The 26,507-nt window shown below is 42.8% G+C and overlaps 1 protein-coding gene across 8 annotated transcripts in view; it reads left to right on the top strand.

Annotated features, from left to right (window-relative positions):
* GBF1 (golgi brefeldin A resistant guanine nucleotide exchange factor 1) overlaps positions 1-26,507 on the top strand; it is a 180,201-nt gene that overhangs the window by 118,543 nt on the left and 35,151 nt on the right. For 6 of the 8 annotated variants that reach the window (XM_077820923.1, XM_077820924.1, XM_077820922.1 and 3 more), the window contains 8 exons: positions 2,704-2,758; positions 10,819-10,966; positions 17,156-17,382; positions 22,498-22,666; positions 22,863-23,074; positions 24,060-24,158; positions 24,618-24,812; positions 25,231-25,417. In XM_077820923.1, coding sequence (XP_077677049.1) covers positions 2,704-2,758; positions 10,819-10,966; positions 17,156-17,382; positions 22,498-22,666; positions 22,863-23,074; positions 24,060-24,158; positions 24,618-24,812; positions 25,231-25,417 — 1,292 coding nt within the window. The remainder of the gene's footprint in view (positions 1-2,703; positions 2,759-10,818; positions 10,967-17,155; positions 17,383-22,497; positions 22,667-22,862; positions 23,075-24,059; positions 24,159-24,617; positions 24,813-25,230; positions 25,418-26,507) is intronic. The other 2 variants (XM_077820921.1, XM_077820927.1) reach the window with 1 other exon arrangement.

The raw sequence follows: 26,507 nt of genomic DNA, 5'->3' as shown, positions 1-26,507 counted from the left end.
AGGATACAGAAGGACCTAGACAAATTGGAGGATTGGGCCAAAAGAAATCTGATGAGGTTCAATAAGGATAAGTGCAGGGTCCTGCACTTAGGACGGAAGAATCCAATGCACCGCTACAGACTAGGGGCCGAATGGCTAGGCAGCAGTTCTGCGGAAAAGGACCTACGGGTGACAGTGGATGAGAAGCTGGATATGAGTCAGCAGTGTGCCCTTGTTGCCAAGAAGGCCAATGGCATTTTGGGATGTATAAGTAGGGGCATAGCGAGCAGATCGAGGGACGTGATTGTTCCCCTCTATTCGACATTGGTGAGGCCTCATCTGGAGTACTGTGTCCAGTTTTGGGCCCCACACTACAAGAAGGATGTGGATAAATTGGAGAGAGTCCAGCGAAGGGCAACAAAAATGATTAGGGGTCTGGAACACATGACTTATGAGGAGAGGCTGAGGGAGCTGGGATTGTTTAGTCTGCAGAAGAGAAGAATGAGGGGGGATTTGATAGCTGCTTTCAACTACCTGAAAGGGGGTTCCAAAGAGGATGGCTCTAGACTGTTCTCAATGGTAGCAGATGACAGAACGAGGAGTAATGGTCTCAAGTTGCAGTGGGGGAGGTTTAGATTGGATATTAGGAAAAACTTTTTCACTATGAGGGTGGTGAAACACTGGAATGTGTTACCTAGGGAGGTGGTAGAATCTCCTTCCTTAGAGGTTTTTAAGATCAGGCTTGACAAAGCCCTGGCTGGGATGATTTAACTGGGAATTGGTCCTGCTTCGAGCAGGGGGTTGGACTAGATGACCTTCTGGGGTCCCTTCCAACCCTGATATTCTATGATTCTATGAGAAATTTTATTCACTTTAAGAGGGACAAGTTTATGAGTGTGATTGTTTGACAGGGTTGCTTGTGATTGTGGGGGGCAGGGCTCACTCACAGCCCTTGGGCTCAATTCCAGTTTGTCTTACGTTTCTAAAAGCTCTTGCTTCGGGGTTTCAGCTGGCCACCTGCAGGTGTCAGGAAGGGATTCCCTCTGACCATCCCCTCCATATATTCTGGATTTTTAAAATCTCCTTTCTCTGAAGCCTCTAGGATGGCCATGGCTGGAAATGGGGTACTGGGGGGAGCTGTGAGGTAGACTGAGCATTTTCTTTCTTGTATGCTTGGCTGGCTGGTTCTTGCTCACATGCTAAGGGTCTAACTGTGGGGTCAGGAAGGAATTTCCTCCCAGGTCAGATTGGCAGTGACCTGGCAGAGGGGAGGGTTTTCCTTCATCTGCAGTGTGTGGTGTGGGTCACTTGCCAGGATTCTCTGAGTATATCTCACTTAATTATTTCCCAGCCATTGTGGGTGCCTTGGGTACTGGAGCACCTTGGCCCTGCCTGGTCTCTACTTCTGGCACATAATAGTTTTGCCTGCTGTGGGCTGTAATACTTTGGTCTAATTCTAGTTGTTGGGTTTAACGTGCGGGTGCTGGCTGGTGTTCGTGTTGTATGATATATTGGATGGTCTTTTGGTCCCTTCTGCCTTGAAATATTAGTCAACTAGATTCTGGCCACGTAGATAACTAGATTCTGGCCACGTAGATAATGCAAACACCCCTTGGTCTACGGGTCTTTGTGGCTAGGTTCAGAAGCAAGTGTATGATAAAGGAGCAATGATCACTGTATTGTTTTGACTTATTTGGCAGCTTGGCAGAGTTCTTCACAAATCCATATGCAGCTTCTTCTTTCCTTCCCCCTCCCAATTTAACTTGACGATATCACCACCATGGCTAGTTCCTGAGAGCAGCTGAACTTGTATATACCTGTGGCAACCACTGGGGCACAAGTAGGGTGAGCACTGCCTCTGAGATGGTGGGCTTGCTCTGTTTGCCTTTCCTCTGGAATATTACCTTGTCTGTTCCCCCTTGTGCAAAACTGGGGTACGGGCTTGCTGTCTCCCCAGCATGTGCAGGCCAGAAGTGTAAAGAAGCCAGATGAGGAGACAAGGTGTGTGGGTGGTAAAGATGTAAATGCTGTTTATTGCAGAGATCATTTGGGAGGACAGGTTTAAGCTGCCCATCTCTGCTGAGCTCTGACCTTCCCATTTACTCTACCCCCAATGAAGGGGCTGCTTAATGTGAGGCTTTCAGGCTGAGGGCTGGAAACGATAGCACTGGATTTCTGACTATATACTGTGCAATGTGGAGGATAACAAGGCTTCTCATGGTCCAGTGGGATAAGTTCAAAGTAATAACTGCTCTAAATTTGACTCAGCTGCTTCTAAGAGAAGAGAAACTGATGTGCAGTTCACTGGTGCTAGTAATATTGGGAGCCCAAGTGTAGGTGGTTCTCGATCTCCTGCTGCCATTTTCAGCCATGTGCTACTTGGACTTGCTCTGGACAAGTTTAATCTGCAGTGCTGAAACTAGCAGCTGGAGCCAGAGAATTTGCTACATGAGTGCTCCTGAAGCAATTAACATCAGCATAGCTGTACCACTGTTAGCAGCAGTGGGGTGCTTTCTCCGAACATTCCCTAGTGTAGAGAAGGCTTTTCCCATAGCATCTTCTACAGCGGAAAGAAACTGGGAAAGGGCCACTTCCTGGAGAAGGTCTTGGGTCCAAAGTGGTCCTCCATCCTTGGTGTTTGCAGCCAGATCTGAAGAGGGTGTTCTCTTCCTGCACCAATGCCCAGGAGGCCGTGTGCATTCCTGCTTGTTCTTTGTCTTTCAGATTGCCTCACTTTAAGGAAGAGCCTAAAAGCTATGTGGGGGCTAACATGAAGAAGGTAAGAGCCAGTACACTCCCTGCTGTCTCCTCCACCTCCTCTTGCTTGCTCACATCTCTCTTCTTTGCCTTCACATTTATGGTTACATTATTCCTGGAAATCTCTAGCTCACTGAAGAGAGCACTCTAAATAGCATAGGGCTGAATTCACCACTGGTGTAAATGGGCACAGCTTTATTGAACTCCGTGGAGTTGTGCTCACTTTTTTCCAGCAATGAATTTTGCCTGTGAATTATTGCCTGGGCAAGTCAGGCAGAGCTGTGGCAATAGCAAACAGCTGCTCCTCTTCTAGAACCCCTGCAGGCCCTGGGATCTGGTGGTGATGCCTTCCAAATATTTTACCCCTTTCTGACATCTCTTAACCTTCGTTTTCATCCTTCCCTTTCACAACATTTGCCTGTATTGCTTACCAGTTCATCTTGTTCCTGCTCCCCTGACCTAAAAAGGAAGCCTTCTTGAGGATAGGTGAGGCAGTGTGAAAACCTTGTAAAAATTCCCTAATGTTGACAAGGTTTCTTCAGGCTGTTCTTATGAAGAGGTAGGAAACTAGGAGAGACATGCTCCATGGTGGAAGTCTGAGTTCAGAAGAGGGCTTCTATCTTCGGAAGAGGATGTTCCTTCTTCCCTCCACACCCTCTTGGAGGAGAAAGAGGACTGTGTAGGGCTCTGGGTTGTTACCTAGCACCATCTTGTGTGTGCAGCTGCCTTGCCAATGAGTGTTAAGCATCTGGATGCAGTAGGGTATATACCACAAGTGTGATCTCGCATCTTTAAGAATGTAATATGTCTTTTCTTTCGTTCTGGATCTTTGACATTTTAGAACTGCTCTTCTTAGACTGATGCTCTACATAGAGGTGTCCTGGGAAATCTGCTGCCAGTGTGCACTTATGAGGGATCTGAACCAGCAGGGGCTCTGGTACTTCCACGGCAGCTTATGGTGACACTCTTTTGTTGCATGTTTCCTTCTCTGATGAAAGGAAGCAACAGATTTTGTGCTGAGCATAAGATGGGACAGTGAGAACAGGGAAAGGTCAGAGCTGGTCTATGTGACACACTGCAAGTGCCCCAGAATTCCTAATGCCCATATGCAGAAGCTGTAGCTTTCTGTAAGTAAATCCTCCCCCAAGCTTTCCAGTGATGGTTGCTCCCAGCTCATGAAGGCAGTGCTCTACGTCCAGTCTTTGAAACATAGTCACCTTGTCCTGTCTGTCCACTGCATGCCACAATTCTCCCCTATAGTCTTGCAGGTTATTCTTTCTCTTTGGGTTTATTTTGCTTTGTTTAAACCATGCATTTGCCTGTCTTTCACAGATCTCTCCATGTCTCCTCAACAAACTGGAACTAAGTAGTGGGGAACAACTCAAAGCCCTGAACCAGTTAGAGAGGGTACTGCTCTTTAAGAACCTGAAGGTCTCTCTCTCCCTTCCTCCCTCCATCTCTCCTTCCTTCCTTTCCTTCTGCAAACACCACCTGGGATATAGTTATGTTGTGTGTAGCAAATCTCCCCGTATCCTTTTGACACAGCATGGCTTTTGGGAAGAATGCATGCAGTGGTTGCTTTGCAGTGTTGTGGATCTGCCTGGGGCAGGACCAGAAAGGAGAGAGCCTTGTTCTCACTGGATCATTAAATGTCTTGGTGAGTGGGATCTGGGACACTGTTGTGGAGGCTTCTGAAGGAAAGAAATGGGAGGGCACGGGCAAGGGATGAATCATCTCAGTGGCCAGTGAAAATAGAGAAGGAGCCTGTCGCCCACAGTCTAAGTAACTACTCAAAGACCAAGTCTTGCATGTCATTCTTGGGTGATGGCTACAGAAGCATGATGGAGGAGTCACTTGACAAGGACACAGTCAGACAACTCTGGTCTGCAGACTGAGACTGTAAGCGCCTTTACGTGGCATAGTGGTGGGGTGTTCATCTGCCACACAGACATTGAAGTGGGGCTGTGATGTATTGTCCATGTCTCTTTGGTACTGGTTTCACTGACTTTGGAATAGTGTTTGAGAGCCATATTTAATCTGTTCTAACATGGCCTTAGCTAAACCATTCTGCCCAGTGGGTGTGAATGGGGCCAAACAGGATTAAAAATGTTTTGGAAACCATACTTTCCACTAGAACAATATTTTTAAAAAGTATTTTAGATCCACAAATTGGGCCTGTCCATATTGGCCCTACACAGTATTAGAAACCAGCTTAGCTTGAGCCATTTTTTGGCTTCCAAATTGAGTTCATAGACTAGTGTAGATTGAGCTTCTTTCACTGTCCCTATCTTCTTTTGCTCCTGATAGAGCAGAAATGAAAGTGCATAGGGGTCTTCAGCATGTCCTCATTTCTGTCTGTAGTCAGGACAGTTTGGAAAGATTATGGCTGGAGATCCTTCCATAAATGGGGTACTTATGCTGAGTTGCACAAGAATGGAAGTTAAGTGAATCCCCTTTCTTGCTGATAGATGGTATTGTAGTTGAACTTCCTGCTCTGAAGAAGAGAGAACGGAGACTGGTGTTTCTGGGTTTTCCCAGGGATGGGATAATGGGGAAAAGACCTTTAGTTAAATGTGTAAAACGATGTTTCCCCATCCAGTTCTACCAGGTCTATGGGGGTGTGGAGGTGTGTGAGATGACTGATCCCATCAGTGTTTTTACTGGGGCAGGACTCAGATCAAGGGCTGCATTCTCTCTGCATGCTGTTGTCTTGAACGCCACTTGGTACGCTGACCAGTTCCATGCTGTATCTAGAATGAGCTCACGTGCTAGTCTTGTTGCTTTAGTTACTAATCATTGGCCCCTGCCCTTTTCTCTTGAGGCTTACAATATCTTGTGGAAAACCAAACGTGTACAGGTAAGGTGGCTTGTTGAATAATGGGCTCTCCCAGACCTCTTAGAGAAAGCTATAGTTGTATGCCCCCACTTCTCTAACCCTCAGCTGGGATCTTACTGTCAAAGCCTGGGAGCTCAAAGAGGAGAGAGGGAGCCTCATGGCTCTGCTAGTTGCACTTTCTCTCCTTATGAAAGGAAAACTCCGTCTCACATTGATTTTTCTACCATGAGGCAATTTCCCCTCATTTTCCCAGACTGTAAACTGATGAGGGATGTGGCTGTGGAGGCAAAGCAGGAGGAGAGAGCAAGTTAGCAGGATGGAGAAACTTCCTGGTTATAACTGGATTTTGAAGGAACCCAAATGCAGAGGAATCCGTATAATTGGGACATCCTGGTAGATATTGTATTGATTGCACTGAATGTATCCAAAACAGCTGAAGCATGACTTGCAAATGGGAAAAAAAGGATTGTTCCTTTTTCCACATTTTTGCTCGTTTTTACTATAGAAATTCAGTTATGGGCTATTCTGAAGGACACTGGTTGACTGGGGAACTTGTGATATTATAACATCACAAGATGCTGAAAATTGAGCATTAGAGAGGGAAAGAAATGTTTAATTTCTGTTTAAAACCCAGTGTTCTAAAATTCTATTAAACAGTGGGCAGAAAGGAAATTTTAACGTTTCAACACCCACTATTTAAGGTGCCAGGTGGAATAATACATATGCTTTTGAATACTCTTCTCCGCCCGCACCCCACCAAAAAAAAAAAAAAAAAGTTGAAAAAATTATCCAGCAAAATCAGGAAAGACCATGCTTTGTTGTTGATATTTCCAATGTAAAAACAAGCATGAGGGAGGGGAACCTCTTGTGGGAGGAGGAGAAGCCGTGGACAGCCTTTCTGGTCATGTTTATATTATCATAATAAAGCAAGAGGACATAAAAGCTATTAAATTATTTGTGAGACACCTTTAAAATTAAGGAGAATACAAAATACAAGGACAGAAAGGATGTTACTTTTCATCTTTAGTTGACTATCTGTCAGAACCTCCCAACATAGAATTTCATACTGTAACGCCACCTTCAAGCACCACTTGACATAGTGAAACATGTACCCAGTAAGTATAAATCTCATGCTAATTCCGTGCTGATTAAGCAGCAGTCGTTTGTTATCCAGTTCCCTGAAAGATGTCCTAATAAAACTATTTTCCTAATGAAGCAGAATATGGAATTCTGGAAAGTAGAGTTGAAAAAGCCCGATTGGGTAATCTTAACTGTCCCCTAAATTGTAAAATCAAAGCTTTTAATTAGGCCTTGGTTAATATGTTTGTATTTTATAATATTGGAATGAATGTTAAAGTTAAATAATAAAGAAATGTCATTGAGTCTCTCGTGTTCCTGGCTCAGAGATTACATGTCTGCTCATGGCATTGAATTTAAGCCCCTGGCAAGTGGTGCAAATTGGCTCTGTGTGTGTGTGTGTGTATGTATGTGTGTGTGTGTGTGTGTGTGAGGGGGGAAGATATAGAATTTAAAGCAAACTTCTGCTTACAGAGCTAGAGCAATCAAACTAGCATGTTAAATATTTGAAAGTTAGCCATGTTAAAATGTTTGTAAAGTTCCCTGTTCCTTAAAAACCTGACTGAGGTTAGAAGAGGTGAAACCAACATGGCTAGTTCTCTGTGTTCTACTGGCTTGGCTTGACTTTGTTTTCACTCTTTACCAATCAGTTAATGAATGGTTAATTACTTAGACAAATCATGGAAACAGGCATAGGGTTTAGTAACTAGAAGCAAAATCTGATATTTTACAATTGCTTTGAAGTAAACCTTTCTGGGTTTAATGGTTAATGCTTCCATTTTGCTCTTTCATGCTTACACCTCTTTGCATGTAACTGACCGTATAAAAATCTCCTAAAAGTCTTTCAGATGTGGTCAAAAAATGAGGAAATTAAGCTTATTTATTTCTAATAAAATAAACAATTAATATACTGACCAGATTTGATAGCTGTCTTTAAACCTCTACAAGCATTAAGGGGCACAGAACCAGGGAGTGATCTTATAATTGAGCAAATTGAGACTCTTAAGGGATTTCTGGGGAAATTAAAAATGGGAAATGCAACTGGTAGAGATGAAATATGAAGGAGGAGAACTGGCAAAAGTCTAAGGTCTAGCTATATTCTAGAAGTCAGGGCGTTAAGCAGGAAATTCTCATGCAGGCACCAATGCTAGTATTACAGAGGCACGGTGGGATGAGGCACATGACTAGAATACCAAAATAGAAGGATATTATCTATATAGGAAAGATCAGCACTGCTGTAATGATGTGGATCAAAGCTATGTATGTAAGCACTGGAGCACAAATAAATATTAGTGAAATCCTATGGTTAAAATAAAGGATTAACAAGCGTGGAGGATAATGAATAATAGTTTATATGCCTCCGAACTGGGAAGCTGGGGAGATGAGACATCAAACAGAATGTCTACATGAAAAAATGTTATCAGTGAGCTTTTTAAATGGTGGAGATCTGTTACATTTCACGTTGTGTATGTTTTCTGTCATTTTATTAAATAGTTACAACCTAAGGAAGAGTGGTTTCTTACAGTAAAAACTGGAGGAAATAACAAGGGACAATGCAGTCCCAAATCTGTTGTTAATTAACTAGCTCAAAGGAAACTGTAACATCTCTAAAACTTGGGGATTAGCAGTCAAACAAATAGAATTTGTGGTGCAAGGAAGAGTTACACAAATGGGTTGCCACATTGGGATATAACATTTTCATAAGCTTTGTTGAAATAAGAGAAATTATAGGCCATGTAAACGGGTTACACAGTCTTAGAAAAGAGAGGACGGGGAGAGATGGTCTTCCAGTATTGTGTTTTCCAACTGATATACAAAGATTAAAACCATGGCTGAAAGGATGGGTGGTGAAAGAAAAGCCCCCAAAACAATTAATAGCAAATGGAAAAATGGGAAGAGTGAAAAAATATATCTCAGATGGGATGAAGGACTTTAAACCTAAAATAAGGGGGACAGAGAAGTAAATGATAATAACATTGCATCAGTGAGATACAGTGCGGTGTCTATGCTATAGAGAAATTAATACTTTTATCACAACAGCCATTCAACTGCAAATGTTCTAGGCTACTAAGAACGGGTATTCATGACATTGGTAAAGATACTGGAAGCCATAATGTATACATCCAGTTCTTCTAAAACTTAATTATGCTTAGAAGAGATGTAACCGTAACTCTGCTATAGGCATGGCAAATATGTCTCTTTGGTAAAAGATCCTAATAGTGATATGGTCATAATTAAGGGTTCATAGATTAAGGCCAGAAGGCTCCATTAAGACTATTTAGTCTGGCCTCCATTCATAGGCCATAGAATATAACCAAATGATTTCTGCAGCAAGCTCAGAACTTTGGGCTGATCTTAAACAATTGAATGGGTGCTTTCGTGGCCGCAGAGAGGAAATCGTGGAGGTGAGAAGTCTGAGTGGCTTGGGAAGTGTGTTGATCAGGTGGTAAAGCATGCAAACAGAGTTGGTCTGGATGTTTTTGTGCCTTAACTTGCTCTTTCTTTGACTTAATGCTACAGAAGTTTGATCAGAAGTGCATTTTTATGGGGGATAGTCCATCTGGATCTCAGTCAGATATTCAATGTACTGCCACATTGTTAACTGAAAAATTGGATAAATAGCAGCTAGATAAAGTACTGAAGCCTGGAATAGAAATTGGTTGACAGAGGGATAATAGTAAGGCTTGCAAGGAAAAAACATCAACTAAGGGAACTCCAGGGATCAGTACTGGGACCTGTTTAATATTTTCGCTGCCTAGTTGAAACACTCTGCTCGCAACACCCAAATCTGCATGGTTATGCCTGCCCAGAAGAACCACCCTACTGTAAAGTGGTCTGTAGAGGTTGGATCAGTTTGCTGCAGCAACAAAATTCAGTACTAACAAGCATTAAGTCCTAGACCCAGCGAGAGGAACTAAGTCTCTCTTTGGGGGACATCTGTCTGGAAAGTAGCCATTTCAAGACCTAGCTGTGGCCATAGATTTACTAAATGTGAACATGTGAGTGTGTGTGATGTTGACATAGCAGGGTAATAGTGCAACACTTCAAATCCTGATCTGGATGCCTCTGAAGTACTATAGTCTCAGGGTATATCTACACTACCCATGTTATTGCGCGGCGGTGGCAGCGCTGTGGTGTGGGCAGTGTAGACACACTTTATCGCTGGGGGAGAGCTTTCCTGGCAATGATTTAAAAAAAATAAAACCCCTGAACGAGTGGTGGTGGCTTTATCTCCCGGGGATAAAGCGCTGTCTATACTGGCGCTTTTTGGCACGAAAACTTGTTTGGCACTTGGGGTTTTTTTCACACCCCTGAACGACAAAAGTTTTAGTGCTGAAAGTGGCAGTGTAGACGCAGCCTTGGTCTGCACAATTTAGGAAGAATATAAGAACTAGAAAAAGTACGAAGGACAAAAACAATTCAAAGGTTAGATTAGATGTAGAAACAAAGGGGAGTAAAAGTTAAAATCTATATTAAGGGGGACATGGTTGCTGTCTGATACCATCAAGTTAATTTAACAAAGAAAAGGAATTAGTTTCCCAAGAGCTAAAGGAAAAATATGGTATTAAGGAAATTGACTGGATCCTGGAATAGACTCCTAAAGGGAAAAGTGAAGGCCACATTGCTGCAGAGATTCAAGGTCAGGTAAGGTACGACAGGATATAAGTGTGACTGAGAACTACAAAATATACAGAGTTGCACTGGATGACAGAATCTTAATTCCTAACCCTACTCTGTCATTTTCATGGAAGCTCCCTTAAAAGGTTTGAATTGGTGCCTACTTAAATGTCTTTAGAGTTGCTAGGAGAGTATCATTTAAAACATTAGCAGGGACCTAACAGGCAAAAGTGAAAATGTTTGAGATGCATCTGGAGGGCAGTCTTTGAGAAGACTGCATTTTAGTGTAAAGCAGGGAGACGTTGACTGAAAAATAGGGTCCTGGGACTTGGATTGAATGACGCTTCTGAATCGGGGTGGGGATGTGGGCTTTTGGAGAAGGGTGCTGTGGGTTAGTTTGCATGTCTTTGAGGTGCTTGGTTTGTGTGATATAGTGGGGTGCTACTGCCTGTTTTTGTGACTTTGGGGCAGCCTTTCAGAGCTAGATATTTGTGGTCTTTTGTGCTGCACAATGTTGCTGTTTTGATGTTCTTGGTGTTCACTATTCACAGCTGAAAATGAGAGCAGGAGGGATGAGTGATTCATCTAAATGGAAAAAACAAAAGAGATCTCCAAGGCCTCCTCGCCATGCAACCAAGGTCTCTCCAGGGACAGAGCAACCAGCCACCAATGGTACTGTTATGCCCAGTAACATCACAGGTAAGTGGAAACCTGTTTCCAAAGGATGGGTGTCGTCCATTTTATAGTCCTATGCTGTACCTCTTTATTTTTTCTTTCAGTTTTCCTACTCAGTTTTTCTGTATTTAGTCTGTGTTAGTCTTCAGAGGTCCTAGCAGCACACATCCCACAATTATCCAAGCCCAGAAAGAAGTGTATGAGAAGGAGGGAATACTTACTGCTCTAGGTGCAACTCAACAGCATTCCTCGGTTTGTTGGTAATGCACCTTATAGGGAGGATGGTGGGGGAAGCTGCAGGGACTGGAGCAAAGGGGATGCGGGGGAATCAGGGACTTGGGGAAGACTGGGAGATTAGGTGAAGGTGGGGGAAGCAGGGACCTGCTGGGGGGTGGGGACACAAAGGAGAGAAGGGGCTGAGAGTGTGTGGGGAGATACAGGGACCTGCAAGAGAATGGAGGGATGGGGAGTAGTGATGGTGATGGAAGCAAAGACCCAAAGGAGGGAATTGGGCAGGTGGGTGTGGAAGCATGGACCTCGAGGGGAGAATGGGAACACACAGACCCAGGCATCAAGGCAGGGGAAGAGGGGTGCACACAGAGCCCCTGGCATTTGGGGAAGAGAAGAATGTGATGGGGCGCACACATTCAGGGAGGGGGAAGAATGGAGGGTCAGGGAGAGAGAACCCTTGGCATGAAGGTGGGGGGAGTTGCAGGAAGTCCTTGTAATGAAGGGCCATGTGAGGGGACTAGAGAAATACAAGGAGCTCCTTGTGTCTTAAGCTCTGCCTTCAGAAACCACAAAGTGTGCTACTCTGTAGTACTGTGATACAGAGAGAGGGGAGAATTTGCATGCCCCGTGGCTGTGCTGTAATAGACAGACGGCACAGTCTCAGCCTTTAACTTTTAATATGGGCACATAGGTTCTCTTGGCTGTGGAGTAGATTCTGGTCTCATGTGCTCTTTAAATTTTGACAGATCAGACATAAACAATAGCAATGAAAGGAAGCAGACAGGAAGGTTGCTATAATAGTTATGTAGAGTACACAGCTCTGAAACATACTGCCTGCACAAAAAGGCTGTTTAGGGTGTTTTCTCACAACAATGCAAACATCGAAAGTAAGGAAATCATAAGGTAGAGCAAATTACAGCCAACATAATACAAACATCCAAATATTAGCCTACTCCTTACACCAACACATTAATACCTTCTCTGACTTTCAGTTTCATTTCAACAATCTGTCACCCTTGGTGCATACATGAAAAAAACGAATCCTACTACAGCGCACATCCTTAACTCTGCCATTATTTAATATTTTTCTCTAAATTGCAACCAGGATATACACCAGGGAGGGGGAAAATGCAAAGTTGACTCCATTTATCTTATGTAGCAGAAATTTGTTTATTTTTTATATTTGCCTTTTGCCTTTCAAAAAACCCAGCTCAGCCGTACAACACACACTACTAAACAAAACCACACGTTTCATATGCAAATTTATAATGTATAACTCTGGTTTGTTCATTTATTCTGTTAACATGCTCTGCAATGTGACTTTCAGTACTTGCTTCATATTTTCAAGATTTTCCTTCACAACCCTGAAGGCTATAAACATGGGAGTTTGTCTTAAATGAAAACTTAGATTCTGGAGCATCCACCTGACATGTGGAGATGATGAAAATGTTCGGACACTTCTCATGTTCATTTGGCTTCTGCTGAAACTCAGTTTGATTGAGGAATTCTAGGAATAAGTCTCGCCTTTCTGTTTTAAATTGTTTTCCTTTCAAAAGTTACTACTCAGTTTTCTTGCCATGCCAACATATTTCACTGGAATCTGAGACACCTGCCAGGTTTTATAGATTCTGTAGAGCAAGTTGAAAATGCATCCTTCTCTTATTTCAAGGCATATTGTATTCTTGTGTCCGAATTTATCAGATGTTGTTTCCCTGGATTTTTCATTTAATCTTGATACTGTATATATTCATGACAGTTATTGATTAAGTTGAAGGGAAGCATGGGTCAGTGTGTGTCTGCATCCTCGTGATATGCTGAAATGAAGTTAAGAATAGAAAGTAAAGAAACAGACTCAGACTCCTACCCATCCTGTCCCCTTAGTAGGTGAGAGCACCCCCTTTAAATACCTCCATATCTGTCTAGTTCATTTCTCCTTTCATCTGCCATCCTTTCACATAGTTTCAGGGAGAGAGCTCAGAAACGGTCTCCAATTCTGTTTATGGAGAGGAAAAAACAGCAAGAATAAAGAACAGAAGTCACCAGTTCCTGCAGGGTTGGCTCTCTAGTAGCAGTAAAGGTGGGAAGAGACCATCCAGTCCCAGGATTATTTTTCACGCTGCACCAAGGAACAGTTTTAGGTAGTTCTTAACTGAAGAAGGAAGCTCCTGTAGTACAGGCACGTCTCTAAATAGAAGCCCCACAAGGTCTAAACAGTCCCACAGGGTTGATGTTGTCTTCTCCAGTGTGGGAAGCACAACAACCTCCGGTGGTTCCAGCCCGCTACTTGTATGCCATGTTTCAGACGTGGTCAACCCAGGGGGAATAAATTAGTTTCTGAGCAGCGGAGTAATAATTATGTGCAGTTTCTCTTGTATCTGCCTCAGCAATAACGCTAAAATGAGGAAATGTAATTCCTGAGAACATTAATCAACCTTCTGTCCTGTAGTATACCCCCCTGCTATTCTAACCATAGACATTTGGAACAGGAAGCAATTTTTGTATATGATAGATACAAGGGTCTGTGTTGTTCAGAATAGATTCCAGGTGAGCTAGGCCAATGCCCATTTCTCATGTATGCAATTCTCTGGAATGTTTCCACTGAAAGTAGGAAAAGAATTAGGATCTGGGACGCTTTGCTTTTTTTGTAGTTCTTCAGAGATGAGCAGACTATGGGGACCAAATAAATCAGCCAAATAATGGTTTACTGTGAGCATTTTTTCATACCTGGCCTAGATCGGTTGGGAGAAGGAATGATTTGGACTGGTTTTGATAAGGATGCAAACTTGTCAGATTAACATGTTGATCAGAGGGTGGCTACTGAGGAGTGAATGGAGTTAGGTTCAGTGATGTAGGGCCCAGTTAGAATAATAGAATCATAGAACTGGAAAGGACCTCAAGAGGTCATCTAGTCCAGTCCCCTGCACTCAAGGCAGGACTAAGTATTATCTAGACCATCCCTGACAGGTCCAATCTGCTCTTAAAAATCCCCAATGATGGAGATTTCACAACCTCCCATGGCAATTTATTCCAGTGCTTAACCACTCTGACAGTTAGGAAGTTTTTCCTAATGTCCAACCTAAACCACCCTTGCTGCAATTTAAACCTATTGCTTCCTGTCCTATCCTCAGAAGTTAAGAAGAACAATTTTTCCCCCTCCTCCTTGTAACAACCTTTTATGTACTTGAAAACTGTTATCATGTCCCCTCTGTCTTCTCTTCTCCAGACTAAACAAACCCATTTCAATCTTACCTTATAGGTCACATCTTCTAGATCTACATTTTTGTTGTTGTTCTTTGGACTTTCTCCAGTTTGTCCACATCTTTCCTGAAGTGTGGCACCCAGAACTGGACACAATACTCCAGTTGAGGCCTAATCAGTGCGGAGGAATTACTTCTCGTGTCTTGCTTGCAGTACTCCTGCTAATACATCCCAGAATGATGTTTGCTTTTTTTGCAGCAGCATTTCACTGTTGACTCATATTTAGCTTGTGATCCACTATGACCCCCAGTTCCTTTCTGCAGTACTCTTTCCTAGGCAGTCATTTCCCATTTTGTATGTGTGCAAATTGTTGAATTGATCCTTCCTAAGTGGAGTTACTCTTACTCCTGGAGGGCACTCACTTGTACCAGTAATGCCAGAGAAGTCAAGGAGACTATTCAGATTGAGTGAGTTCTCTGGGTGAGTAAGATTGTGCACTTGGGTCCTTAAAGATCTATGAGTCAAGAGGGATTGTTGCAATATTGAAAAAGGAAAATTTAAACTTTGGTCTTGAAAGGAGTATGAGAGCTTGTCTATACGGCGCTGGCAAAATGCACTAGATAGGTGTGATTTTTAAAGCGCTCTAACTGTCCAAGGCAGACGCTGCTGGTACGCACTAAGGCTTTGTCTACACTAGCACTTTTGTCGACAAAACTTTTTGTCAGTTGGGAGTGAAAAAAACACACTCCTGGCTGACATAAATTTCACTGACAAAAGCGCCGGTGTGGACAACGCTATGTTGGTGGGAGATGCAGCTCTTTGGGGGGTGGTTTAATTATGCTGGTGGGAGAGCTCTCGACATAGTGTGTCTACACAGGAGACCTTACAGCAGTGCAGCTGCAGTGGTACAGCTCTGCTGCTGTAAGGTCCACAGTGTAGACCCGGGGTTCTCAAACTGTGGCCCACTGGTGTTGGCCCTGGGCCCCAGCAAGTCTGAAGCCCAGTCCTCACCGCCCAGGGCTAAGGTTACATCCCCCACCCTGCACAGGGCAGAAGCCCACTCTTCCCTTCCCCGGGCGGCGGAGCTTGGTCTTCAGTCCCCCTTCTGGGGTCATCTAGTAATTTTGTTGTCAGAAGGGGGTCACGATGCAGTGAAGTTTGAGAACCACTGGTGTAGACATAGCCTAAAAGGTACCTAGTTCACGTTAATGCACATTAGGCACTTTTAGTGTGCCATCAGGGTCTATGTGGGGTAGTGAGAGCGCAGCATGTTAGTGCTTCATGTATCTCACACTTCTGGCATGCTTTGTTGGCACTTTGTAGACAAACCCTAGTTCTCGTTAATTTGTCAGTTTCCAGTTGTTTGGAATTGCCACATTCCTAAATTATACAATTTTCTGATCAGGGCCTCCCAGATCGTCTTCTGACTTAGATAGGCAGACCAGTATGAGTCACAGTTGCTTTCCTCTCCTCCAGTTCATTCTTTTCTGAACAGTAAGATTGTTACCAAGTATTAAATATATAGGGCATAGCTATTTTAAGAGTAATTCTCCAAAATAATGGAGTGGAGCTGCAGCCACCTTGATGCTCAGTCTGTGATGCTGGAAGCCCTAGCAATAACTAACCTGACAAATCATCCCGAATTTTTATTAATGAAAGAGGATGGATTTACAACCATATCAATCAAAATATTTCTAACACTAAGCTATCAAGTTCTTACTCACCAACTTAAGATGGATGAGTTAAATGGCCTGAGAGGAAAAACCTCAGATTTCTCAATCCTGAGACCTGGGAATTCAGTAAGATCAGAGTAGGGATAGAAATCTTTGGGTTTGTCAAACCAACATGTTCATTAAAGAGCAACTTTCAGCACAGGTCCTCCTGCTTCAATGTCTGAGATAAAAGTAGCTTGTCTCATTGCTTCAACAAAAAACACTTCCTCTTCAGCTGTTTCTTGAGTGACATGTCAGCATTTGAAGACTTCATCTGTTAACTGAGGATCTGTGCTAGACCTGTGTTTCTGGCCTTCATTCTGATTGGCTTACTGTTTTAGGAGCTGTTGACTATAAACTCACAGCTGGAGTGCAATCCTATATTGGCCTTATCTGCAGAATATGGAAGGTCTCTTGCTGTCACTTCTAGACTTTGTTCTTCCTTTTTCTGGATGCGCCAACCAGTCCTCCCTTAAAGTCCCTCAGTGTCCAGAGATGCTTTGAAGGGGGAGGAGCCATTTTAATGTACTTAAAGCCTTCTGACTGGAGCTCCTCTGGTCTTTTCCCTTGTAGCTGTGACATATGAAGTGTCTGTCTCCTGCCCTGCCTCCCCACAGGCTAATCTGTACCTCCAGTTCAGACAACTTGGAGTGCAGGGAAAGCACCATCTCCTGCAGGGCCTCCAGTCTGATTTGATATCCCTCCTGGCATCTGCTCTGCCCTGTTTCCCCTCCAGATTGTGTCAAGTACAACCATCTTGCCTGCCCTCTCCCATTTTAGCTAACTGTATGCATTCTATTTGAATATGGTCTTCATTTGTTCACTGGGTCTGTTAGATTCCATCTACTATATGATAATAGGGAGTTGCCAGTCTTTCTCCTTGTGATCTGCTTGGCTTGCTGATACCTCATTTATCTGAGTCTTCTGCATTCTTATATCATTTTGAGAGTTCATTTGTGGTGCAGCATGATCCAGGTTAAAGCAATTATTTGTTGCTGTTTCAACATGTAATAAGGATGGGGAAGGGGTGGTGTCACAGTTTCACTAACCTGTTGCTGCTGTTTCTCCTCAGTAGATGGAGTTACTTTTATTGATGCTCCTTCTCCCATCTCATCTGGAAGTTCAGAAAACACCTCCTCTGCAGTCAGTCCTGCTACAGACAGTGGCATGGAGTTGTCCTCCCAAACCACCTCCAAGGAAGATCTTACAGACTTGGACCAGGTCAACTCTTTGGGACTTAGTGCAGGAATGCCTTCAAGTGAGAGAGACGCTGAGCATCCACACCAGCCTGAATCCCAGGTATGAGCATGATCCTGTGCAGATGAGGCAACTCCAAAGCCAATAGATCTAGTGGCTGTATTTATGCCCTCCTTTTGGTCAGTGTCACTAGTGCTATGCTATAGTTAGGAGCTTAGAAAGGGGTCAGGAACTAATGTCCCTTAATAGCATAGAATTGGGTGCATTATGTGTCCATTCTCTCCTCAAGACTGGCCATTGTCAAAGGGTAACTGTGTGGTCCGGTTTCTATGTAGCTGTATCCTTTCCAATGTTTTCATTATACCAGCCTTAATTAAAGGAGTAACTAATAAAGGCAGAGATGGCTGAAGTTTGGTGTGATCCCCTTTTGCTGTCTTCAGTAATAATTTTCCAGCCTCAATTTTTTAATTTGTAGAGGAGTTTTTGATGATTGCTTGGTGCATGTGCGCTTGCATTTGGTCTTGCCTAGTCAGGGAGTATGACTTGATATAATCTGGTGCAATTAAAAAGAAAAGTGTACTATGTAGACCAAAAATTTACTAGCAGGCTGAGTAGATTGGTTAAATTTAAGTGATATAAGTAATCAAGTCAGAAACCTTGGTTTAAATGATTTGATTTTAATCATGTTTTGCATTTGTACATTTTAGTTATTTTCCTAAAGAAAGGTTCATTCTCATTAGCTGGTAACCTTTAAAACATGTTGGTTTGCTACTAAAGATAACCTTTACACTAAATTGTTTGCTTCTTTTTGCTAACTAGGATACACCAGATCCATATACATTTATTTAAGCAATTACAGGTTAATTTGCATTTATTCAGACTCTTAATTTCTCCTTTTAGATAGTTAGAAAATAGTGAATGATGCATTTCTTTACTAGAATAAGTTTTTTATTTGTGATTTGTGTCATTTTGTGGAAATTCAAATTCAATTAAATGCGCAAACAGCATTTTAATTGTTTTTAATTAAACAAAGCAACCTTAAAGGTGCTGAATTCATAAGAAGAAAAGTTTTTATCAAAAAGTTTTTCAAAACATGTTTTGCATTTCAAGTTAACTGTTTTTGTTTTTTTTTTTAAACAAAGGAAATATTGTGAGGATAATCAATGGTATACAATCATTCTGGGGTACAAAATATATCGGAAGGACAGAACAGGTTGTGCGGGGGGGGGGGCGGGCACGGCACTATATGTGAAAGAAAATGTAGAATCAAATGAAATAATCTTAAATGAATCCACATGTTCCATAGAATCTCTATGGATAGTAATTCCATGCTCTAATAAGAATATAACAGTAGGGATCTATTATCGACCACCTGACCAGGGCAGTGATAGTGACAATGAAATGCTAAGGGAGATTAGAGAGGCTATCAAAATAAAAATCTCAATAATAGTGGCGGATTTCAGTTATCTCCACATTGACTGGGTACATGTCACCTGAGGACGAAATGCAGAGACAAAATTTCTCAATACTTTAAATGACTGTTTCTTGGAGCAGCTGGTACACGAACCCACAAGGGGAGAGGCAACTTTCCATCTAGTCCTGAGTGGAATGCAGGATCGGGTCCAAGGGGATCATATATATATATATATGACTATAACAGGACCGCTTGGAAATAGTGACCTAATATAATATTTAACATTTCTGTGGTGGGAAGAACACCTCAACAGCCCAACACTGTGGCATTTAATTTCAGAAAGGGGAACTATGCAAAAATTGAGGAGGTTAAACAGAAATTAAAAGGTACAGTGACTAGAGTGAAATCCCTGCAAGCTGCATGGACACTTTTCAAAGACACCATAATAGAGGCTCAAGTTAAATGTATACCCCAAATTAAAAAACACAGTAAAAGAACTAAAAAAGAGCCACCGTGGGTTAACAACCATGTAAAAGAAGCAGTGAGAGATAAAAAGGCATCTTTTAAAAAGTGGAAGTCAAATCCTAGTGAGGTAAAGAGAAAGGAGCATAAACACTGCCAAATTAAATGTAATAAGGAAAGCCAAAAAGGAGTTTGAAGAACAGCTAGCCAAAAACTCAAAAGGTAATAACAAAAGGTTTTTTGAGTACATCTGAAGCAGGAAGCCTGCTAAACAACCAGTAGGGCCCTGGATGATTGAGACACAAAAGGAGCACTTAAAGATGATAGTCATTGCAGAGAAACTAAATGAATTCTTTGCTTCAGTCTTCACGGCTCAGGATGTTAGGGAGATTCCCAAACCTGAGCCGTCTTTTGTAGGTGACAAATCTGAGGAATTGTCACTGATTGAAGTGTCACTGGAGGAGGTTTTGGAATTAATTGAGAAACTGAACAGTAACAAGTCACCGGGACCAGATGGCATTCACCCAAGAGTTCTGAAAGAACTCAAATGTGAAACTGCGGAACTATTAACTATAGTTTGTACCCTGTCCTTTAAATCAGCTACTGTACCCAATAACTGGAAGATAGCTAACGTAACACCAATATTTAAGAAGGGCTCTAGAGGTGATCCTGGCAATTACAGACCGGTAAGTCTAACGTCAGTACTGGGCAAATTTGTTGAAACAATAGTAAAGAATAGAATTGTCAGACACCTAGAAGAACATAAATTGTTGCGCAAAAATCAACATGGTTTCTGTAAAGGGAGATCGTCTTACTAATCTATTAGAGTTCTTTGTAGGGGTCAACAAACATGTGGACAAGGGGAATCCAGTGAACAATAGTGTACTTAGATTTCCAGAAAGCCTTTGACAAGGTCCCTCACCAAAGGCTCTTTTTTCGTAAATTAAGTTGCCATGGGATAAGAGGGAAGATCCTTTCATGGATTGAGAACCGATTAAAAGACAGGGAACAAAGGGTAGGAATATATGGTAAATTTTCAGAATGGAGAGGGGTAACTAGTGGCGTTCCCCAAGGGTCAGTCCTAGGACCAATCCTATTCAACTTATTCATAAATGATCTGGAGAAAGGGGTAAACAGTGAGGTGGCAAAGTTTGCAGACGATACTAAACTGCTCAAGATAGTTAAGACCAAAGCAGACTGTAAAGAACTTCAAAAAGATCTCACAAAACTAAGCGATTGGGCAACAAAATGGCAAATGAAATTTAATGTGGATAAACGTAAAGTAATGGCACATTGGAAAAAAATAACCCCAACTATACATACAATATGATGGGGGCTAATTTAGCTTCAACTAATCAGGAGAAAGATCTTGGAGTCATTGTGGATAGTTCTCTGAAGACGTCCATGCAGTGTGCAGCGGCAGTCAAAAAAGCAAACAGGATGTTAGGAATCATTTAAAAAAAAGGGATAGAGAATAAGACGGAGATTATCTTATTGCCCTTATATAAATCCATGGTACGCCCACATCTTGAATACTGCATACAGATGTGGTCCCCTCATCTCAAAAAAGATATATTGGCATTAGAAAAGGTTCAGAGAAGGGCAACTAAAGTGATTTGGGGTTTGGAATGGGTCCCATATGAGGAAAGATTAAAGAGGCTAGGACTTTTCAGCTTGGAAAAGAGGAGACTAAGGGGGGATATAATAGAGGTATATAAAATCATGAGTGGTGTTCAGAAAGTGAATGAAGAAAGGTTATTTACTTGTTCCCATAGTATAAGAGCTAGGGGCCACCAAAGGAAATTAATGAGCAGCAGGTTTAAAACAAGTAAAAGGAAGTAGTTCTTCACACAGCGCACAGTCAACCTGTGGAACTCCTTGCCTGAGGAGGTTGTGAAGGCTAGGACTATAACAGGGTTTTAAAGAGAGCTGGATAAATTCATGGAGGTTAAGTCCATTAATGGCTTTTAGCCAGGATGGTAAGAAATAGTGTCCCTAGCCTCTGTTTGTCAGAGGGTGGAGCTGAATGGCAGGAGAGAGATCACTTGATCATTACCTGTTAGGTTCACTCCCTCTGCGGTACCTGTCATTGGCCACTGTCGGTAGACAGGATACTGGGCTGGATGGACCTTTGGTCTGACCCAATATGGCCATTCTTATATTCTTATTATTTGTGGTTAGTGAATTGAACTGACTTTTTGGTAACCATGTCTTTCACGATTGTAGAACTAGTAGATCTCACCCTCTCACACCTAGTTTTATTCATAGATTGGAAGAGGAAACAAGCTTTCTTGCTTTTTCAACTCCCAGTTGGTTTCTTAACTCTGAATGAACTAGTCATTGAACTGAACTAGTTGAATAAACTCAAATGAAGAAAATATTTTCTCTGCACTTTCAAAAGAGGCAAATGCCATCAAATGTTGGTTTAGTGTTTCAGCAGACTCTAGTTTCAGGCGCTTAACTGGTGTCTTCAGTGGTTTCTTTAAGACTTGGCAACAAACATGTACTGCCTAATGTTATTTTTATATGTAATTTATATTATTTTAAATCTATATAAGAAGATTCCAGGATTGTCTGTGTATATCATTCTGAACCCTAGAATGTCAGTAGAGCCAGTGTGATGTGATGGAAACAGCTACAAGCATTGTTGATAGCCCTTTTAGTTTAGAATATCCCCAGGTTCAGTCATCACTGGGATTCGTGGTCTACTACCATCCAACTTTTAAGTTCTCAGCCATTTTTGGCTTTATTACACCCACGATTTTATGAATTACACCTGTGCAATAAGAAAAGGAGTACTTGTGGCACCTTAGAGACTAACCAATTTATTTGAGCATAAGCTTTCGTGAGCTACAGCTCATGGCTTTCAGCCACTGATAGATTCTAATGAGTTTAGGCCATAATATGGATTGTCAATGTCAAATGTAATTTTAAATAGGTTTATTTTTAAAAACTAAACCTGTGTTTAATTTAAATTTAAAAATAAAGTTTTGATTTTTTAAAATCAGTTTTTATCTGCCCTACTAGCAGTAAGATTGATTGGGCTGTGGCAGCATCTTCCAAGTGAAGCTGCTGAAGCACTATCATTGTGGACATTTCTAAAGCATACTGAGGCACACACACTTGGCAGTGTTCCCACACTGGCTGTGGGAGATGGACTGTAATTGATGTACAAGGTTTCTTCCGTCTGAATTTTGAGTTCTGCTTTGCTCCCTCATGAGTGCCCGGTGCTAATTTGGCCACTCTAAGTGACTGAGCCTCACCTGCAGCTGGTGCAGTGTTAGTTTACACTTGCTCTGTTTGTTTTTTCCTTGCTTCCCAAATGACTGGTATGAATGAAGAATGAAGGTCTAAGGGTGGAGAAGACCCAGTCAGCCTCAGTAGAGTCTATCCCAGAGGTGCTAGAAGAGTGCACATCTGTGGCAGAACATTCTGACTCTGCCTCTGTTCATGACATGGACTATGTCAATCCCCGAGGAGTACGTTTTACACAGTCGTCCCAAAAAGAAGGTGAGAGTTTTGGAATACTGCCAGTGTCCTTTCTGCCTCTGTCTGTGCTACTCCACAGCTTGAGAAATGGGAGATGAGTTCCTGTTCCTGAACTGTTTTCTGTAACATTGTTTCATACTTCTTGATGGGCATCGTTAAGAGATGGGAGCAGACTTGTAGAGGCTCTACATTTTCTTACCTGCTCTTATTTCCTCAGGAATAGCACTGGTCCCCTACGGTCTGCCTTGTATCCGAGAGCTGTTCCGCTTCCTCATCTCCCTCACCAATCCACACGACCGCCACAACTCGGAGGTGATGATCCACATGGGGCTGCAGCTGCTCACTGTTGCTCTGGAGTCTGCCCCTGTTGCAAACTGCCAGTCTCTGCTGGGGCTTGTGAAAGATGAGTTGTGCCGGCACCTTTTTCAAGTGAGTTTGGGCTTCACCACTGGGTATACAGTGCTAGTGAGTTTTCCTGTGTACCAGATAGGAATGATAGCAACCCAACACACCTCCCCTGCAACTCACTTTGGCTAGAACTTTTATTTTGGAAACTGAGGTGTGGTTAGCTGTGATGTACGATCACAAATCTGGTTGCTGTCCCAGTGAGAGGAGAGGGAGTGTCTCTGATAGAAAGAGGCCTTCATAAGAATGTATGCAAGAGTCTATTAGCTTACTGTTGCTTTATATGGGAGAAGATGACACATGGGCACTCTTCCTCCCCCACCTTTCTTGAATCCTTTTCCTCTCATGCAGCAGATATTACTGTTTGATCACTCGTAACCCCCAAACTGGTACCAGATAATTTCCCCTCACCATTTCTCTTCATCAAATTCTCAAATGGTTCTGAAGGGCAGAAACGTCTCCTCTTGATCCCTATCTTCGCCCTCCCTCATTAAAGCAGTAGGTGGAAACCTTCTGCCTTTCTTGCCCCAAGGTAGAGGGTGAGGAAGCTGATTTTAATGAGCTGTCGTGACTGGCTTGGTTCCATTGTCTCAGTAGCTTTGTGACAACACTCTGTGACTTGGCCTGGGAAAACAGGGTTTTGAGATGTATCCCCAAGATGGCAAGTGACCAGTCTGGCAGCAGGTGGAGACTTGGGAATAAGTACTTAATCATTCTTTAGAGAGACATCCTTGGAGGCAGCTAGTCACCTAGCTTTCTGCTCAGAGGAGATATGCATGCTCTACAGATGAGCAAGTCTAACAGTTGAAGGAGAAATTAGAGTTCCCTGGAAGCAGGGGAGGAGCGTTTGAAACATGGCCACTGCCATTCACAGTAGGAGAGATCTTGAGACAGAGGATGGGATTGCTTCCAGAAATAAATCCGTTATGTGATACAACAGTAGCACTACTCACTTGGGCAGATAGTGTAGCTTGGCCTCTCACTCCTTATGTTTCTGTTCCTTGCTCAGCTGCTGAGTGTGGAGCGGCTCAATCTGTATGCAGCGTCCCTCAGGGTATGCTTCCTTCTCTTTGAGAGCATGAGAGAGCACCTGAAGTTCCAACTGGAAGTGAGTTTTTGAAATATAACCGCATGGTCCCCATGGAATAGGTCAATAATAACTGCTTGACATGTGGGGGTATACAGAATGGGAGGGTACAGCCCAAGTACCAATCAGCTAGGTGTTAGTAGCTGTATGGGGCGTTCTGAGGGCTACAGTAAAGTGCTTTTGAAACTGCCTTGCCCCTAACTTTTTGGAATAGTGAATCTCAGTCTTCTGAATGGCAAAATAATTCAGTGACACCCTTAAGAGTTTGCTGTTGAAATGTGTATGAAGTTACTAAGTGTACAGGAACCTGAAGAGGTTCTTCTATTGGAGTGAGCATTCACTAAATGTGGAGGATTTCACACTGTGAAGCATATGTGAAAGGGGAACGCTTAAATCTCCATTTAAAGAGCCCTGAAAGCTCAGTATTGTCTTGCTTTCCTTTCTCTTCCCCTAACCTGAGCTGTCCTGTGTTTCTGCCAGATGTACATAAAGAAGCTGATGGAGATCATCACTGTGGAGAACCCCAAGATGCCCTATGAGATGAAGGAGATGGCCCTGGAGGCCATTGTTCAGCTGTGGAGGATCCCCAGCTTTGTCACTGAGCTTTATATAAACTATGACTGTGACTACTACTGCTCTAACCTCTTTGAGGACCTCACCAAATTGCTCTCCAAGGTCCTGAAAAGGCTCTGCTTTGCCCTTCCCTTCAGCTAGTGCTGCAGACTACAGAACATGAGCTAGAACCGGGCTTGGAAGGAGGTGTAGGTGGGGATGTGGAGAGTAAAGTCTCTCAAGAGGAGGGATGGCAGAGAGTCTGAGAGGAGGGAGAGGAGCAGATGGTGGTGGATGAAAGGTTCTAGTTGAACAGCTTTGTGTGGATAAGAAGGACCACTTAGGTTCTGGAAGATCAAAGAAGTGGAAGGAGTACAGTAAGGATAAGCGGGGGAAGATGAGTGGGAGTTCTCAAAAAGTTATGTGGAAAGTTTGGGGGGGGGTTGTATTGTACATTTACCTTTTCAGAGCACTGGGACAAAGTTGCCTTGAAGGGTGTTAAATCTGAGACCATCTGACATTCAACTCCTTGATTTCCCAGAATGCCTTTCCAGTTTCTGGACAACTTTACACTACTCACCTGCTGTCTCTTGAGGCATTGCTGACAGTGATTGATAGCACTGAAGCACACTGCCAGGCCAAAGTGCTCAGCAACATCCACCAACAGGAGAAGGAAGTGATCAAACCCAGCACAGAAACTGCCAGTAGCACCAAAGAAACAAGCAACAGTGAGACCCTTCTTTTTAATATCTCCATGTTCAGCCCTAGCTTTATTCTAAACCCACTTGTATGCCTCCATTTGGTCACTCAGCAAGTGAACTCCAAGAGAATGTATTTCCATTCTTCCAGTTTCATGCTTTCCAATATACTTTAGCATTTAAAACCTTGATGTCAGACCACTCCACTTCAGGGACTCGGTCACTGGCAACTGAGATCAAGGAGACTGAGCTCACTGTCTATCCCAAGATACGGTCTGGAGAGGGCAGGAGGCATGGTCATATCTATTAACAGTTCTATAGACATCTCTGGAATGCTCTTCTGCTCCATGAATGCTACAGTCCATCTGTGGCATCCTTCAGAACAAAATGTTTAATGTGTATATGCGCGTGTGCGCTAACCTTGCTGCTGGTGCTGTTCCACTTAGAGCATGTTGCCCTTTCTTTGAAAACATACTGTTCTTTGAGAGATTGTCCACATGGTGTCCACCCCTCCTGCCCCTCATATGAAGAATCAGTGCCGTTTACCGACTCTGGCAAAAGTCCACTCCAAGTGCCTTTTTTGCGTAGGAGAGGGACATATCCCTGAGTGATGTTCCATACGTCATTCCTTCTCTAGGTAGACTCAGAAAGCTAGATCCTCTGTGCAATCCTCTGGATGCCAAAAGGAAGGATGCAGCGTTTCCCAATTAGTTATCCAATTAGGGAGGATACAGCAGAACCACAGCACACAGGACAGCACTATCTTTAGAGGTATACTCCTCTTAATCCCCATCATGACACAGTAGGGAGTCATCTCCTAAGTACTCTCTCTCCAATTATGCTACGCAAGGGGTGAATCAAGAAAGTACTCTAAAGAGGGTTCTGTCAGGCTTTCATTCAAACCAATCTGTAATGTATCTGGTTTTTTTTTCCCTAAAACCTCATTTTTCTCTGGGAGAGACTGAACTTCATATCTTGGCCATTTCAAGGGACTTGCTATACTATCTTCAGAGGGCAAAGTCTTTCAGACTGTCCCTCTGTTCTTTTATCGCCTCTCTGGTGCTTCAAAGGTCAAGTCATCTCTTCCCAGAGAACGTAAAAATGTATCACATCGTGTACA

Source organism: Eretmochelys imbricata, chromosome 7 (assembly GCF_965152235.1).
Source record: "Eretmochelys imbricata isolate rEreImb1 chromosome 7, rEreImb1.hap1, whole genome shotgun sequence".
Classification (NCBI taxonomy): Eukaryota; Metazoa; Chordata; order Testudines; family Cheloniidae; genus Eretmochelys; species Eretmochelys imbricata.
This window is presented reverse-complemented; position numbering and strand designations above follow the sequence as displayed.